This window comes from Elephas maximus, chromosome 13, assembly GCF_024166365.1.
Source record: "Elephas maximus indicus isolate mEleMax1 chromosome 13, mEleMax1 primary haplotype, whole genome shotgun sequence".
NCBI lineage: Eukaryota > Metazoa > Chordata > Mammalia > Proboscidea > Elephantidae > Elephas > Elephas maximus.
The window spans coordinates 54,379,891-54,394,935 of record NC_064831.1 but is presented as its reverse complement, the minus strand read 5'-3'; the positions used below and the strand labels follow the sequence as shown (position 1 = coordinate 54,394,935).

Genomic DNA, 15,045 nt, shown 5'->3' with positions numbered 1-15,045 from the left:
GAAGATAATTGTTGCTAATGCAGCGATTTTACCTAGAAGAACTTCCACCTGATTGAGGTGCAAGAATTGGAAATAACAAATGTGTTCAAATAAGACAGTTCATGGGAGCTCTGCTGCAGTGATCTCAGGGTAGGGAAGGACAAGTCATCTGATGCTGGCGGCCACGTACAGGCTCACACAGGTCAGCACCTCATACGTGGAACCCACATCGCAGAGTTCAACGCTCTAGGCTGCAAAGACCAGGAATCTCTATAAGGTCAGTCTTTGAAAATTAATTTTAAAGACGTTTAATGATGCCATAGGCCCGAATTTTGGAAGGCGTGAATGTTAGACTCGCAGTACCAAAGTATATACGTTGTGGACTGGAACGTGTGTGTGTGTGTGTGAAGACCTGACAGCTGTCTCTAACCTTCCTGAAGGTTTCTAGAAAAGGGAGACTTTGAAGCCACAGGCCAATGCAACCAGTATTTGTTGAGCATTAAGTCCTGCCGCTGTGTTGAGGGAACTGAATATGAAGTAAGTGCTACACAGTTTCTTGCTCACAAAAAAATGTAGAGTCTACTTGGGAATACCAATAAGTAAGGACAGGAAGTTAAGACCCAGAGTATGCAGTAAAGTGCATTGAGTCATACTGCAGTAAGCATGGAGCCCTGTAGCGCAGTGGTTAAGAGCTATAGGATCGCTATGAGTTGGAGTCAGCTCACTGGCAACGTTTTTGTTTCCCTGTAGTAAGCACAGCAGGATTGGAGAAGGGGGAGAAAAAGGACTAGTAAAGTAATAGAAGCTAAGTAAAAAAGGAAGTGCAAGGCAAGTTGGAAACCCTGGTGGCGTAGTGGTTAAGTGATTAAGGCAAGTAGGAAGTTGCTCTATAAAGTCATACTCTAAGTATAAAAGTGCCCTGTGTTTTTGGAAGCTACCACTTAAACCCAATTTGGTGTAGCTAAAAGCTCCCTACTAACCAAAAGATCGGCAGTTCGAATCCACCAGCCGCACCTTGGAAATTCTATGGGACGGTTCTACTCTATCCTGTAAGGTCGCTAGGAGTCGTTATCGACTCGATGGCAAAGGGTAGTAATTCTTGACTGGCCCAATACAGCAGCGACAAAGTGCCTTCTCCCCATCGTCCAAGCCTACTGACTGCTACGTAAAGTAACCGCCACCACGACGAAAAGACTCCCACTCGGAAAAGGCAGACTGGGCCACAGGGCTGGCCGCTCTGCATGCTGGGTTTTGTAGTCTCTTCAGAGATCCAATCATCGTGCTCTCTGAGAGGGGCAACGCCTTTTCCTGCTCCCCTTCCTATTGGTGGATATTTGAGAGCGGGGGGACCAATCAGGTAGCAATAACGTGGCAGCCATTCACGAGCCCGCGTCTCCGTCGAGGAGCCGGGCCGGGGCCGAGAACCTACCATTCGGCGCCGACTTGGAGGGGGGAAACCGTGCCCGCCTTCCGTTCGGAGGCCGGGAGGAACCCCTCTCTCCCCCCACCTCCCGCTCGGTGGCGGCGCCGAAGCCCAAGCCCCGGCGCTCCCACCCGCTTCCGGTGCTCGGCTGCCCGGGCCGCGCTCTCTTCTCCTGTGGATGCTACGTCTGTCGGAGCGGAACATGAAGCTGCTCTTCGCCGCCGCCCTCATCGTGGGCTCCGTCTTCTTCCTGCTGCTGCCAGGGCCCTCTGTGGCCGATGAGAAGAAGAAGGGGCCCAAAGTCACCGTCAAGGTTCGGGCTCCCTTCTTCCCCCCTGCCCGGCAAGGCCCTTGGGGACCCGCCTCCGCGGCTTGGGGTCCTGCGCCGCGCGCGGGTCAGCGGTGTCCAAGACATTTAGGGCCCCGAACTTGGGCCTGGGCGTCCTGGACTTTGGCTCGGCCCCTCCCTAGGCTCCCGGCTTTGGCCTCGTGGCGCCTGGGCCGTCTTACCCTTTCAGACCCGAGAATGACACCCCAGCCCCTGCCCAGACTCTGGGAGTTGGCTCTCGGGATGCTAACTGGGGCCGGCACTGCCCGCCTCAGAACCGTCTTTTTGGGGACTGCCAACTTCAGAATCCTTTTTCTCCTTAGGCCACGCTTTAGCTACTTCCAGTTACAAAGCATAGCAAATATGGTTTAAGATTGTATGCTGAGCCTGGGCTTTCCTTCTTATGATTTTTTTATGTTAATTTCTAGAATCCGAGCCTATCATTTATTTGAAGCAAAGATTGCTGCCTGTAGCCTAAGGAGAGTGTAAACAAGCATATCATTAGGGAAAAGGGTCTGGAACTTTCGTTAGCTCCTAAGATTTTTTACTCCATCAAAACTATTCAGAGCTACCACTCTAAAGCAAGGAAGAAAAAGAATATGGCAGTGTTTTCTCTCCCGTCCCCACATACCTTCTATCAAGGGCCCTTCAAATGGGCTAAGTTTGAAATGGTCTTTTTCCCCAGGTGTACTTTGACCTACGAATTGGAGATGAAGATGTAGGCCGTGTGGTCATTGGTCTCTTTGGAAAGACTGTTCCAAAAACAGTGGATAATTTTGTGGCCTTAGCTACCGGAGAGGTAAGTGGCTGGAGCAGAGGTAGTCAGCTCAGACAGAGTGAAGTTGCCAAATAGGGTTGACAGCAAACTGGACTGCCTATCTGTACCAACAAGCTGCACTCGGTACCAACTGATTGTTGCCCTATGGCTCTGGGAACCCAGTGTTGTCATTTTCTGGTTTTTTTTTTTTTTTTTTTTAACTGAATTCAGAAATCTAGACTTTTTGGGAGTAATTTTTACATCTTTAAGACAGTGCAATAACCAAAGAAGACATCTATGGAAACTGCTTGTGGCCCCTGCACCAGAGCATACTCCTGAGTAAGGAGCCCAGAGATTCCCAGGTTTTCAGGAAAGTAGAGTGCCCCATTTAAGAAAATGTTTGTTCTCTCTAACCTTTCCTTTTTCTCAGTCTGTTTTCTTGCATCTGATCTTAGGACTAGAAGAGATGAGAGGCAGAAGGAGGCAGCACTACATGACATAGGATTGTATAGTTTGAGACATTACAGGCCAGAGGAATGTGGGTCTCAGTCTTTCCTGGGTCTGTGTGCCCTGTGGTAACTGCACCCCCAGTAGCATGTTGAATAATGAATCTGGTCGGCAGTACTGTCTCTGCTGTCACCAGTAGTTGTGTGAACTGGGTTCCTGCTGGGACTGTTTGATGTCTGCCTGATGTTTTGTGCCAACTGTTCACCTTCCTATCCCTTTTTCTAGAAGGGGTTTGGCTACAAGGACAGCAAATTCCATCGTGTGATCAAGGACTTCATGATCCAGGGTGGAGACTTCACCCGAGGAGATGGCACTGGAGGTAACCTGAGTTCTCCTGGGGAGAAGAGTCTCTCCATGCAGCCTCTAGGGTGGGAAGGCTAGGCTGTGTTGGGTAGACAAGCCTCTCCTTTTCCCATCTCCAGAGAGAACTTTATCTGTGCTGAGACCAGCTGCACCCTTCTGTATATATGAAATCCAGTACAAAGGAGACGCCATCATGGGGGTCAGGTTGACCTGAGAGGGTCTCTCCCAGGGGGCAGACCTGCTGATCCAGGCCTGTAGCCTGGTGACTTCTCTTGATATCTCTTGTTGGGAGGGTAACAAAGTGAAGACACGTGTATAGGTGATTCTAGGTCAGGCACGCAAAGCCCGTGTGGGCCACTTTGGAAGCCCTAGCTGGGGTGGTAGAAGTTTGCTTGGCTGTCTCCCACCAGACACTACTCTGTACACATAGGACAGTCACACAGATACGCTATACTAACCTACAGGTTTCACCATACTTGGGTGCACAGGCTGCTGTTCCCCAAGACTGTTGGTGCAGTTGGAGAACTGCTCACTATCAGAGACTAGTTTGTGACCCAGGCTCTGTGGTGGGTGCTGAGACCACATGAAGATCAGTGGGGCAGCAGCTCCCTTTCATTTGAGCATATGAGCCCTCACAAATGGGCTACCAGTCAGTCTTCAGGACACAGGCCTCTGCCCTCAAGGTGTTCATCATGTAGGTGGGAAGAACTAGTGGGGAAAACTGAAAGCTACAAATTAGTACAAGGTGGCAGTAACAAAAGGCCGTGGTGGCAGAGATGGCACAAAGCAGAGCTTGGACTTTTGGAGTCAGACACTCCTGAGTTTGAGTCAGTGTCCGCCACTATCTTGATTTGTGACTGTGGCAAGTGGTTGCAGCCCTCTGAGCTTTGCTTTCCTCTTGTATAAAGTGAGAGTGCTGAGGTAGGGGTACTGTGAGGATTTGGAGAGATCTTGAGTGTGAGGCCTGGCACGTGGTAAGTGCTCAGTGAAGTCGGCCATCATGGATACACGCACAGGCAGAGGAGTCACTTCAGGCCAAGCTAGTCAGGAAGTGGCCATGTGAATGTGAGGAAAGATTTGCGCCGGGTCCCGGATGGGGAGAATTTGAGAGGGCAGAGAAGAGGCAGAGTTGTGGTGTGAGGCGCCTCTGTTCAGAGGCGGGAGCTTGGCTAAAGCTGGGGTGGGCTGGGGGTGGGAGTGTGGTACCGCCAAGGAGTACAGAGGTGGGTTAGGGCCAGACCAGGGAAGCTGGCTTTGTCCTGTGGGGAGTGAGGATGACCCAATCGCAAAGCTGTTTGAGGGAAAATAATGTGGTAGCAGGATCCCAGATGAGCAGGTGGGGTCCCAGGGGCACAGGCAGGATTCTGGGTGTGCAGGTGGGGTCCCGGGGGCACAGGCAGGATCCTGGATGCGGAGGTGGGGTCCCAGGGGCACAGGCAGGATTCCAGGTGCAGAGGTTGGGTCCCGGGTGCAAAGGCAGGATCCCAGGTGTGGAGGCAGGAGCAAACAGACTGGCTGGGGGATTGGGGCAGCTGCCCCTGGGTAGGGTGATATGGGCCTGCACCCCGAGGAGAGTATGGCCTAATGGGTAAGAGCAGAGGTTTGAGAGCCAGACCCCCTTAGCTCCTGCCTCACACGGTGGGTTTTTATCTGTGTGAAATGCTGAGGAGTCTCTGGCACACACAGGCACACCCTAAGCGGTAGCTTTATTGCAGTGGGGTACTGGGAATGGAAGGGCCAGGATGAATCGGTGCTGGGGTGGGGACAGTGTTGACCAGTGTACAGACGCAAGTTGTCAACAGAATAACTGGAGTCTGGAGGGAAAGGTAGCGAAGTCTGTGGAGTTGGAAGTGAAGAACTAGCCATTTGAGTTTGAAACTCGCTGTATCTTGAGAAAGTGATTGGCGCCAAGGACATAGATTTGGGGATTTTCTGGATAGCAGCAGTAACTGAAATGCTGCACTTGGCAGAGATTTACACAGACGGTTTTCACTTGGGGGAGGCACTGCATGGTGGTGAATCTTGTCTCCTCAGTGTGGGGTTGGAGGGTGGGACACAGGCTGAGACATCTCTTACCCGCCTCTGCCAGGCCGAGTCTGGCCTGATGCCCTGAAGCTGATTGGACTGGATAGAGCGCCTCCGAGAGGTATTGGGCAGCGAGAGCTGGGGGTGAGGGAGGCGGTGCCTACGAGCCCTTGGACTTAATGTGCCTCCTTTAATGAGTAATTCTTGGTTTTCCGTCTTCCCGTCTGCTATACAGTCAGCCCTTTGTCATCTCCCTGGTTAGCATCAGTCTAGGACAGATTCCCACCTGGCTCCATTCTGTGGAACCACAGGATGAAAATAGGTGTACTGAGAAGGGGGGCGGGGGGAGCGCTGGTGGTCCAGTGGTTAAAGTGCCCCACTGCTAACTGAAAGGTCGGCGGTTCAAACCCACCAGCCCCAGAGAAAGATGTGGCAGTCAGCTTCCATAAAGATTTACAGCCTAGGAAATGGACATGAAAAGAGAGTGGAGGGAGAGAGCGGGCTGTCTCATTAGGGGGAGAGTAATTGGGAGTATGTAGCAAGGTATATACAAGTTTTTAAGTGAGAGACTGACTTGATTTGTAAACTTTCATTTAAAGCACAATAAAAATTATTAAAAAAAAAAAAAGATTTACAGCCTAGGAAACCGTATGGGGCATTTCCACTCTGTCCTGTAGGGTTGCTGTGAGTCAGAATCAAGTCAGTGGCAATGGGTTTTGGTTTTGAGAGTTAAAAAAGGGTCTCATATGCAAGTGAGTTTGAGAGTTGTTGGGCAAAACAAAATGAAAAGGCCCTCTTTTTGCTGGGTTTCTCCAGCCTTTAATACACTGACAGTCACTCTCCAGGAGGTGACAGGGAAAAGGGTGCCGTGTTTCTGCAAAGCCTTTGCTTCATCACTCCTAATTTCTCCTGGAACCGGTTTTGGAAACTACAGTTAGGGTCTCAGAAATGGTGTAGAGGTCTGCTCTTGGCTCCCTTGTGTACAGTGGCTCCCACACCCGCATGGACAGAGACGTTACACATGTTTATAGTTGCCCTTTATTTTCCGTTCAGTCATTGATAAGAGGCTGTCAACTCCAGAGCCCAAATGGCAGCCCTTCTCCTGTCCACTGCCTGTGCCTCCCTACCATCTTTGTCTGCTTTCTGCTCTGCAGCTGCCTCAGTGTCTTTGTTGCTCTCGGGAAGACAGGCTGGTGAGCCACAGCAGTTTTTCTGGAGAGTTCTTAACCTCTCCCAGTTGTCTCCCCATCCACCCAGCATCCTGCACAGCACCTGTCTTCCCCAAAGACTTGCCACGGCAGGTCCCTCAGGCCACAGCCGAGGGTAGCTGATAGGATATGCCTTATTTAGAAGCCATAAAACTGAACTCTGAAAGTCATTCATCACATGAGATTTTCAGTAAATCCCCCCGGCCATATGCCCTGCCTGGTCTCAGTTAAGTACAGTTTGGTTCTCAGGTCAGGGGTCAGGAAAGGGACAGCTTTTTTATCCTTATAATACACTCAACCTGGCCTGGCACAGAAGACAGGTTGATCCCCTTGAATCTTCACCCCTAAAGATCTGCCTGGTTTGGGCCAATGCAGCTCCTCCTGCCCCAACCCAATGGCAGTATCTGTCTGCCCAGGAAAGAGCATCTATGGCGAACGCTTCCCTGATGAGAACTTCAAGCTGAAACACTACGGGCCTGGCTGGGTGAGCATGGCCAACGCAGGCAAAGACACCAACGGTTCCCAGTTCTTCATCACTACAGTCAAGACGTCCTGGCTAGATGGCAAGCACGTGGTGTTTGGCAAAGTTCTGGAGGGCATGGTGAGTCCTGGAGGCTGGGGCTCCTCACCAGGGACCTGATACAGGCATGGGCCCAGGGCTGCATAGATTTCATCCTTTCCCCAAAAGAACTGAACCCATACGTTCAGAACAGTGCTTATGTCTCCTAACCTGGGGGAAATCAAGAATCAACAGCCTGCGTATTGGTGCCCCCAAATTCTAACCCTTCTGGGCCCCAGGCAGAGGCCAGCCGGGAGGCCTCACTAAGGATTCTTAACCACAGGAGCCTTCTTTCATTCCCTTAGATGGTGCTCTGCAGGCTTCCCCCAAGCTGAGCACCATGTACCACACTCCCAGCCGCCCTTCTCCTTCCCTCACCCTTAGCCCAACCTGGGTCTTCTTTCAAAGGAACAAAACTGCTGCTTCCCTTATTGTCCCTGCCCTGGGCTGGCACCCTGGTCTGAGTTCATTAGAAATTTGGTGCCTCAAGGTTTGCATGCTGTTGGTCACATGTAGATCTCAGCCCTCCTGATCCACACACGGGGTTTAGCTCCCCTTGCTTCAGTGGCCGACCTCTAGACCCACCCTGCCCCCCTTCTTCCGCCTTTCCTTCCCAGGATGTAGTACGGAAGGTGGAGAGCACCAAGACAGACAGTCGGGACAAGCCCCTGAAGGATGTGACGATTGCAGACTGTGGCAAGATTGAGGTGGAGAAGCCCTTTGCCATCGCCAAGGAGTAGGGCCCCAGGGACCTCTTTCCTTTGAGCGACCTTCTATGCAGCCCTGCTGCCCTTATGGGGTGAAGGTGGTCCGCCAGAGGGCTCCACACTGACTGGCCCTGGTGCTGGCATCTGACGGAGTGGACCCACATTCCACAGGCCCAGTTTTGTAACAAACTCCTGCCAACGCTGACCAATAAAAAAAAGGTGGGTTTTTTTTTTAATAACCTGTGTGTAGGCTGGGTTCCTGGGCCTGCAGTGCCTCCCCTAAGTCCAGGATTCTCCAGTGGCAGCGGGTGTTAGCCCCTTCCTTAGGTGCCCGCCAACCTTTTACCCAGGTGCTGCCCTCAGAAAGTCAGAGGGGAGCCTTTTGCTCCTTGCTTCTAAACTGCCAGCTACTGTGCCTCAACTTTGGTTTTTGGTTTTTTTCCTTCTGGCTTAGGTTAAGAAATAGCTTTTATACATTTTCATAGCCAACTTCTCCCTTTATCCCTTACCCTCTGTGCCCTTACTTTGACCCTTGGGGCCCAGAGCACCTGAGTTCTACCACCCCAGCTGCCAGTGTGGGCTGAGTTATGGGTCCTGGTGGGTAAGGCCTGGGTCCCAGGCCAAGGGAGGACCCAGCCCTGGTGCCTTACGTGGAGTTCAGCAGAGTAAGGCATGCGACTGTCCTGATAGGTGGCCCGAAGGCCTCTGGGCTGGTCAGAGCGCCGGTGGTGGAGGAACAAGGTGACAGGCAGCCTCTGGCTGGGCTTTGATGGGGCTGATACTGAAGCTGTAGAGGCCCTGGAGCACACCGTTCACCACCACATTGGGCAGAGGCTCTGGGTAGAAGGAGAACAGAAGGGCATAGGGAAAGAGAAGGCCTGTGACCAGCCTGGCCCCAGGCCCACAGCTCTCTAAACTGCCCACAGGCTCAGCCACCCTCAGGAGCAGGAGGCCATGCCAAGGCAACAGGAAAGAGCTGGGCACCCCAAGTGCAGGTTTGGCTTTCCCAGGTCACAGTCTATCCACATCAGCTTGTGAGGCCAGACTGCTGAGGCCTGGAGATGATGGGGTCTGCCCCCTGGAGGAGAACACAAAACAGGCTACAAGGGGCACAGGAGTAGCAGGTATGGCCCCAAAGGAGGCCAGTAGGAGGGAGATAGTGCCTGGGGGTCCTGGGAACTAAGAAATGGCAAGTTTTCCCCCTGCATCTGCCCCACCCTGGTACCTGGGCCCTGAATACGGATTGTGGGTGGAAATGAGAGTCACCTCCTCACCTGGGGAAGGGGTGCAAATGTAGGGATCCATGCAGAAGCTGACGACAGGTCGGCGGTACAGCTGGCAGCTGAGAGGAAAGAGGATCCTGAACCACCGGGGTGGGGGGTAAGGTGAAGTCCCATGTGGGGTAACACCTGAGATGAGCTCACCGGGGACCCACAAAGGGAAAGGTGAGTGGGAAGTGGGCTTGGGGGCACCAGTGGGAAAACTTGGGCCGCAAGGACAGGCCAGAGGCCAGAGGTGGCAGGCCCATTCCTGGCATCTGGCCACCAGGTGGCAGCAGGAGCCGGCAGAGGAGGGGACTGTGACTTGCCTGCTGTTGCTGGGCAGGAAGTCCTCCAGGGTGCTGAAAAGGAGACAGAGGCCAGTGCGCTCACTGGGGGTGCCCAGGGGAGTGTGAGGAGGGTGGAGACACAAGCCCAGAACCTCGCCTCCCGGGGGACCACTGCTTCTATTTGTAACAAGCCCAGTTCCGGCGTTGGCTGGGGTAACCAAGACTGTCCAGAAAACAGCCTCACTGCCAAGGCTCAAGAAAGCTGATGCTTGTAACAACAGTAATAACCAGAAAACACATGTGTGTTACATAGGTAGATACATGTATATGGGAAGGATGTGCGTATACATGCATGTGCGTGTATAGGTGTATCAGCAAGCGTGTATACACGTTTGCGTCTACTACATGTATATAATAAAGCACATGGGAGCAGTTACATAGACTTCCTAGACATCCAAACAACTCATGCAATTGGCTCACCAGGTTAAGAGGCTTAGGACCATAGTCTTGTGGAACAACTTAGTCAACTGGCATAATTTATAAAGACAATATTTTACACCGTAGTTTTGTGAGTAGTGTCTGGGGTCTTAAAAGCTTGTGAATAGCCATCTAAGATAAATCTATTGGTCTCACTCATCTGGAGCAAAAAGAGAATGAAGGAAACCAAAGACGCAAAGAAGAAACTAGTCTGTGGGGCTAACAGCCCACATGAAACCACAGCCCTCTTTTAACCTGAAACCAGAATAACCAGATGGTGCCTGGCCACCACTACTGGCCATTCTGACCAGGGACACAATAGAAGGTCCCAGATAGAATGGAGAAAAATGTAGAACAAAATTCAAATTCCTAAAAAAGGTCAGACCTACTGGACCGATAGAGATTGGAGGAACCCCTGAGACTATTGTCCTAAGATAACCTTTGAACTTGGCACTGAAGCTACTCCTGGAGGTCTCCTTTTAGCCGAATAATAGATTGGCTTAATAAAACAAACCATATCGCCCCCGAGTAATGTGCTCCCTTAAACAATCAACTATATGAGACCCAATGGTCAGCATTTACCGAAAAGCAAAGATGAGAAGGCAAGGAGGGTGTTTCTGGTTGAGTTGTGTCCCCCCAAAGTATCTGTCAACTTGACTAGGCCATGATTCTCAGTATTATGTAATGCCCAGCATTCTGTCATATGCTGTGATTTTCCTGTGTGTTGTAAGTGTTGTAAATCGTATCTCTGTGATGTTAATGAGATGGGATTGCCGGCAATTGTGTTAATGAGGCACGACTCAGTCTACAAGATTGGATTGTGTCTTGATCCAATCTCTTGAGATATAAAAGAGAGAAGCGAGCAGAGAGACATGGGGACCCCATACCACCAACAAAATATAGCCAGGAGCTTGCATCCTTTGGACATGAGGTCCCTGCACTGAGAAGCTCCTAGTCCAGGGGAAGATCGATGACAAGGACCTTCCCCTAGAGCTGACAGAGAGAAAGCCTTCAACTGAAGCTGGTGCCCTAAATTCAGACTTTTAGCTTACTAGATTGTGAGAGAATAAACTTCTGTTTGCTAAAGCCATCCACTTGTGGTATTTCTGTTATAGCAGCACTAGATGACTAAGACAGGAAGGGAAGCTAGATCAACAAACAACAAGCAGAATGCTGACACATTGTGAAAACTGTAATCAGTGTCACTAATGTGTATAAAAATTGTGAAAACAGGAACCTAATTTGCTGTGTAAACTTTTACCTAAAACACGATAAAATTAAAAAAAAAAAAAAATGCTGACGAGGGAGGCAGGCCTCAGGAGGAGGAAGATCCAGTCTAGGATCTGGGCAGAGGTGAGGAGCAAAAGTGGGGCTTGGCCCCCAAATCTGTCCTCTTCTGCTTGCTGCCAAGAGCCCCTATACCCCCAGCACTGGCCCCTCTCCCTTGCCAAGCCTCAGCCCCTTGAGGTACTCACCCCCAGCTGTTGGCCTTGGGGTCTGTGGGGAGGTGCCGAAGTCTCAAGAACTCCAGTAGCTCCTTGGGCACATCCTGGTTCAGGTACAGGACGCCCTGGAGAGGAGGACAGAGGAAGGCTGGTACTTTGCACAACCTAGTGCAAAATGAAAATGCAGGCCCTTTGGTAAAAAAATGGCTTAAGAGTTTCAAGTTAAGAGCCTAGCATCACACCAAGCTCAGAGCCCTTCTGAACAGTGGGGCCTGTGTGACTACACTAGTTCTATGCCCCTGAAGCCCTCTGGCTGTAATCCCCCATCACTGTGGCTGAGGGGACCCCTAGCCTCCTTCCCCATCACAGGGAGCAGAGGAACTCACCCCTGCAGGGTAAGGGAACTAACTTTGATTGCAATGGGATCACCTGTCTCCTGGCTACCTCCTTCAGTCCTTTCAACAAGCCAGCAAAGTTTGTGTGGACCCATTGTTCAGAAAAACTGAGGCTTAGGGTAGTGAATAACGTGCCCAAGATAAGGGCCCCTCTCCTGCTCTCCAGGCCAGCAGCTTAGGGCACCCAGAGTGGCCCACAGTACCTGGATGTAGGCCTCCAAGCCCTGTCGGCGCTGTTCCAGGCCCCTGGTCCTCCAGTTGGGCAGACGTTTCAATGGGAAGTCGGGCACTTTGTACAGTTTCTTGATCTGCCAGAGGTTACCGCGGTGCTGTCACAGCTCCCTGGCTGAGCCCTCAAGCCCACTCCACCTTAGCCAAGAGCCCTCTCCACTCCTTCCCGCCCGCCTTTCCAGCTCTACCCTGGCATGGACCCGGGTAATGGCGGTGGGGGCTAGGTGGGCCCCAAGTCGCACAGACGCCCGAGGGCCGGCCGGCTGCGCAGGGGCACGGTCATTGCGGACTGGACCTGCCTTCCTACGCCCTCCTGACGATGGCCCCGCAGTCTGCGGGCGGTCTGTGCCCAGGACCTGCTCCCTCATGGACTGGGGCCATAAAGGGAGTGCGCTGGGCCAGAGCCCGTCCTCCCGCTTCCCAGGGGCTGGTCAGGGCCGGCGGGGGTGGGAGTCGGTAAGTCGTCGGCGCCGCCTCACCCGCTTGTGGAGCGCGTGGAACTCGCTGTAGCGCCTCGGCACGGTGTGTCTGCGCCCGCGGCACAGCACTTCCACTCGGAACACCTGGCGGGCGGGCGGCGGGGCGCGCGCGTGAGGTCCAGACGGGGGACCAGCAGGACCAGTGCCCAGCGGCGCGCCCGTTCTCCTGCGCTCACAAGGCACAAAGCGGCGGTGGAGCGCCGCTGCTCCCCGAGGACCCTCTCGCGTCCCCAACACCTGGGAGGAGGGGCTGGCGGACCCACCCCTCTGCTCCAGACAGCTCCTGAGGTGCCCGGACCACGGTCCGCGGGGCAGCCAAACCCGAGCGTCCCCGATACCCTCAACACGCTGTTCCCCGACGGCCTGGTCCACCGCGCTCGGACGCCCCAGCCCGGGCGCAGGGTCCCCAGGGCGCTCCGCGTGGGGAAATCCTGCGGCGGGTCCCCGCGTCCCTCCCATCCCGGTGCTTCGCTCACCATGTGTCCTTTCTCCGGGCTCTGTCCGGACTCCTCGGCCTCGGGCCCCACAGACGGGATGTGAACTTCCAGCATCGGCAACCGGGCCGGCTCCTCTCCCGACGCTGGCAGCCCGAACTTGCCCGGCGCAGACTAGACCCCGGCGCGGAGCCCCGCCCCCGGCCATGGCCCCGCCCCAGTCCCCCAGGCCCCGCCCCGGGTCCGCAGCCCCGACCCCGGCCCTCAGGCCCCGCCCCCGGCCCGCAGCCCAGCCCCCGGGCCCTGGCCCTGTTGCGCCCCACGCTGACCCCGCCCCCGGCGTTCCCCGAGCCGCCGGGGCCTGCGCCCAGAAGATTAGAAGGGCGTGGAGTGGCGGGAGTCGAGGGTCGCTCTCTGAGCCCAGTGGGGTTCCTCCTGCGGAGAGTCATCTGTTTGTCAAACATTTACTGACCGTCCGCTGATTGCGAGAAACGCGGGCGAGTCAAAATTTCACCTACCCTTTGAGTGCCTACTAAGGACCTGGGCCTGTGGGCGCCGCCACACGTGGGCGGTGGAGGGCCCAGCCCTCGGTGCCTGCCCTGGGGGCCAACCAAGGACGTTCCTTGAGTTCCTCAGACACTTCCTCGGGGTCGCACCAACCCCCTACCCCCTTCTCTCCACTTCCAGGGCCCAACCCGGAGGGGGAGTCACCGCCTGGAGACCCCAGCTAAGGCCATGCCTGGGAATGCTAGGACCCAATCCGGCTTTGATTACACCCCCAGCACCCACAGGCCTGCCCGTCCGTTGGTCCATCCCTCCCTCGCTCCCTCACCACGAACCTGCTCCAGGTCCAGTGTGCCGGGAAGAGGCAGTTTAGGGACCCAGGCTCTGGTCGGGGGGTAAGACAAACTGGATTTCTGGAACTGTGTTAGACATGTGTTCATCTGACTGATAGGCAAAATATGCCTCCCTCAAGAGACTGAAAATTGGGATCATCCATGTTAAGCCTTTAGTAAATATTGAGTACATGACAGCTGGGTTGTGGCTGGTCTTGGAGGGGCAGGCGGCTGGTGATGGAGATGGCTACCAGGGACTGTGGGAGGTGGCCCCAAGCTGCTGTTGCCCACCCTTCTGGGCAGGGTCTTTCTGGACGTGTGGCAGTGATTTTAATCACTCTCTGTGCTGCCATAAAGGGCCTCTGCTCCCACCTCTTGGCCACCTCCACCCCCCAATCAGAGGGAGCTGCTGTCCTCCGGCAGCACCATGACAGTGTCTTTGACTCCACTGGCTTCTCCCCCACAAAGGCCCTGGGGGCAGGAGAGGGCCACGCCCTGCCTTCCAAGAGCTGACACCTAGTTGGGGACTCTGGGGTGGGTGGGAAAGAGGAAGCAAATTGCCTGTCTTGGTGGCTAGGAGGAGGGGGAACCACTGAATCACCCCCCTTCCCCGCTGAGCTGAAGCAGAAAATCTTCATTCTTGCTGTGCTCCCAAGAGAGGCTGGGAGAGTGACCCCACAAGGTGGGAAGCAGGTCTCTCACCAGTACTATCTCCTACACTTTCTTCTCCCAAATCCCATCTCATATGGGCCCCCAAATCAGGAAGCTGAAACTTCTAGGAACCTGATGTGGTTCCTTGGAAGGGAAATGACCCACTACGAAGAGAAGTGCTGGCATTTCATTTCCTCCCCGGCACTACAGGGCCCATCATTCAGGGACCCAGCTCACCTGGGCCCACAGGGCCTCCACCACATTCTACTGTCCCGGGTGGCCTCCTCAGACTTCTAGATCACACAACCTATTGACAGTCTGCCCCTCTGTCTTAACCCCTATCACCCAGAAAACTGCCATGTCCTCTAATGGGTCTCCCTGTTTTTCCTTGTCCCTCTTCCCCCATTGCACTTAGAATAAACCCCAATCCCTGCCAGACTACAAAGTTCTAAATGACCCAGCCCAGCCTCCACCTCCCATCTCATCCCATCCCCTCTCCCCCTTGTATGCCAGGCTCCAGCCACAGTGACCGTCTTCTAGTTCTTCAAACCAAAGACAAGCTTTTTCCTGCCTCAGGGCCTTTGAACGTGCTGTTTCCCCAACTCTTCCCTGACCCTTGACCTGGTGGGTTTATCCTCCAAGTCTCAGCCCAATACCTCCTCCAAGAGGCCTTCCTTCCTGACCACCCTATCATATCAGTCTATGCACTTACTACAAACCTTATTGTGTTTAGTATGTGTCTCCCTTAGTTT

At 53.8% G+C, this 15,045-nt stretch overlaps 2 protein-coding genes across 7 annotated transcripts; one reads left to right on the top strand and one right to left on the bottom strand.

The window, feature by feature from the left end:
• The first annotated feature begins 1,384 nt into the window (after positions 1 to 1,384).
• PPIB (peptidylprolyl isomerase B) lies at positions 1,385 to 8,030 on the top strand. The gene is made up of 5 exons (XM_049906040.1): positions 1,385 to 1,715; positions 2,416 to 2,529; positions 3,220 to 3,313; positions 6,947 to 7,131; positions 7,707 to 8,030. Exons 1-5 carry the CDS (start codon positions 1,581 to 1,583, stop codon positions 7,827 to 7,829), a joined length of 651 nt encoding a protein of 216 aa, XP_049761997.1. The 5' UTR covers positions 1,385 to 1,580; the 3' UTR covers positions 7,830 to 8,030.
• A 93-nt stretch (positions 8,031 to 8,123) lies between these two features.
• SNX22 (sorting nexin 22) lies at positions 8,124 to 12,967 on the bottom strand. 6 transcript variants are annotated; one of them, XM_049906035.1, is made up of 7 exons: positions 12,849 to 12,967; positions 12,373 to 12,538; positions 11,866 to 11,970; positions 11,298 to 11,392; positions 9,385 to 9,417; positions 9,071 to 9,138; positions 8,124 to 8,632 (listed from the first exon to the last, which is right to left on the bottom strand). In XM_049906035.1, the coding sequence occupies exons 1-7, from the start codon at positions 12,921 to 12,923 to the stop codon at positions 8,443 to 8,445; spliced, it is 732 nt and encodes a 243-aa protein (XP_049761992.1). In that variant the 5' UTR covers positions 12,924 to 12,967; the 3' UTR covers positions 8,124 to 8,442. The 6 variants fall into 6 exon arrangements, with proteins under 6 accessions (XP_049761992.1, XP_049761995.1, XP_049761993.1 ...); XM_049906038.1 differs by having other exon boundaries at positions 12,373 to 12,456; XM_049906036.1 differs by lacking the exon at positions 9,385 to 9,417.
• Positions 12,968 to 15,045: the final 2,078 nt, after the last annotated feature.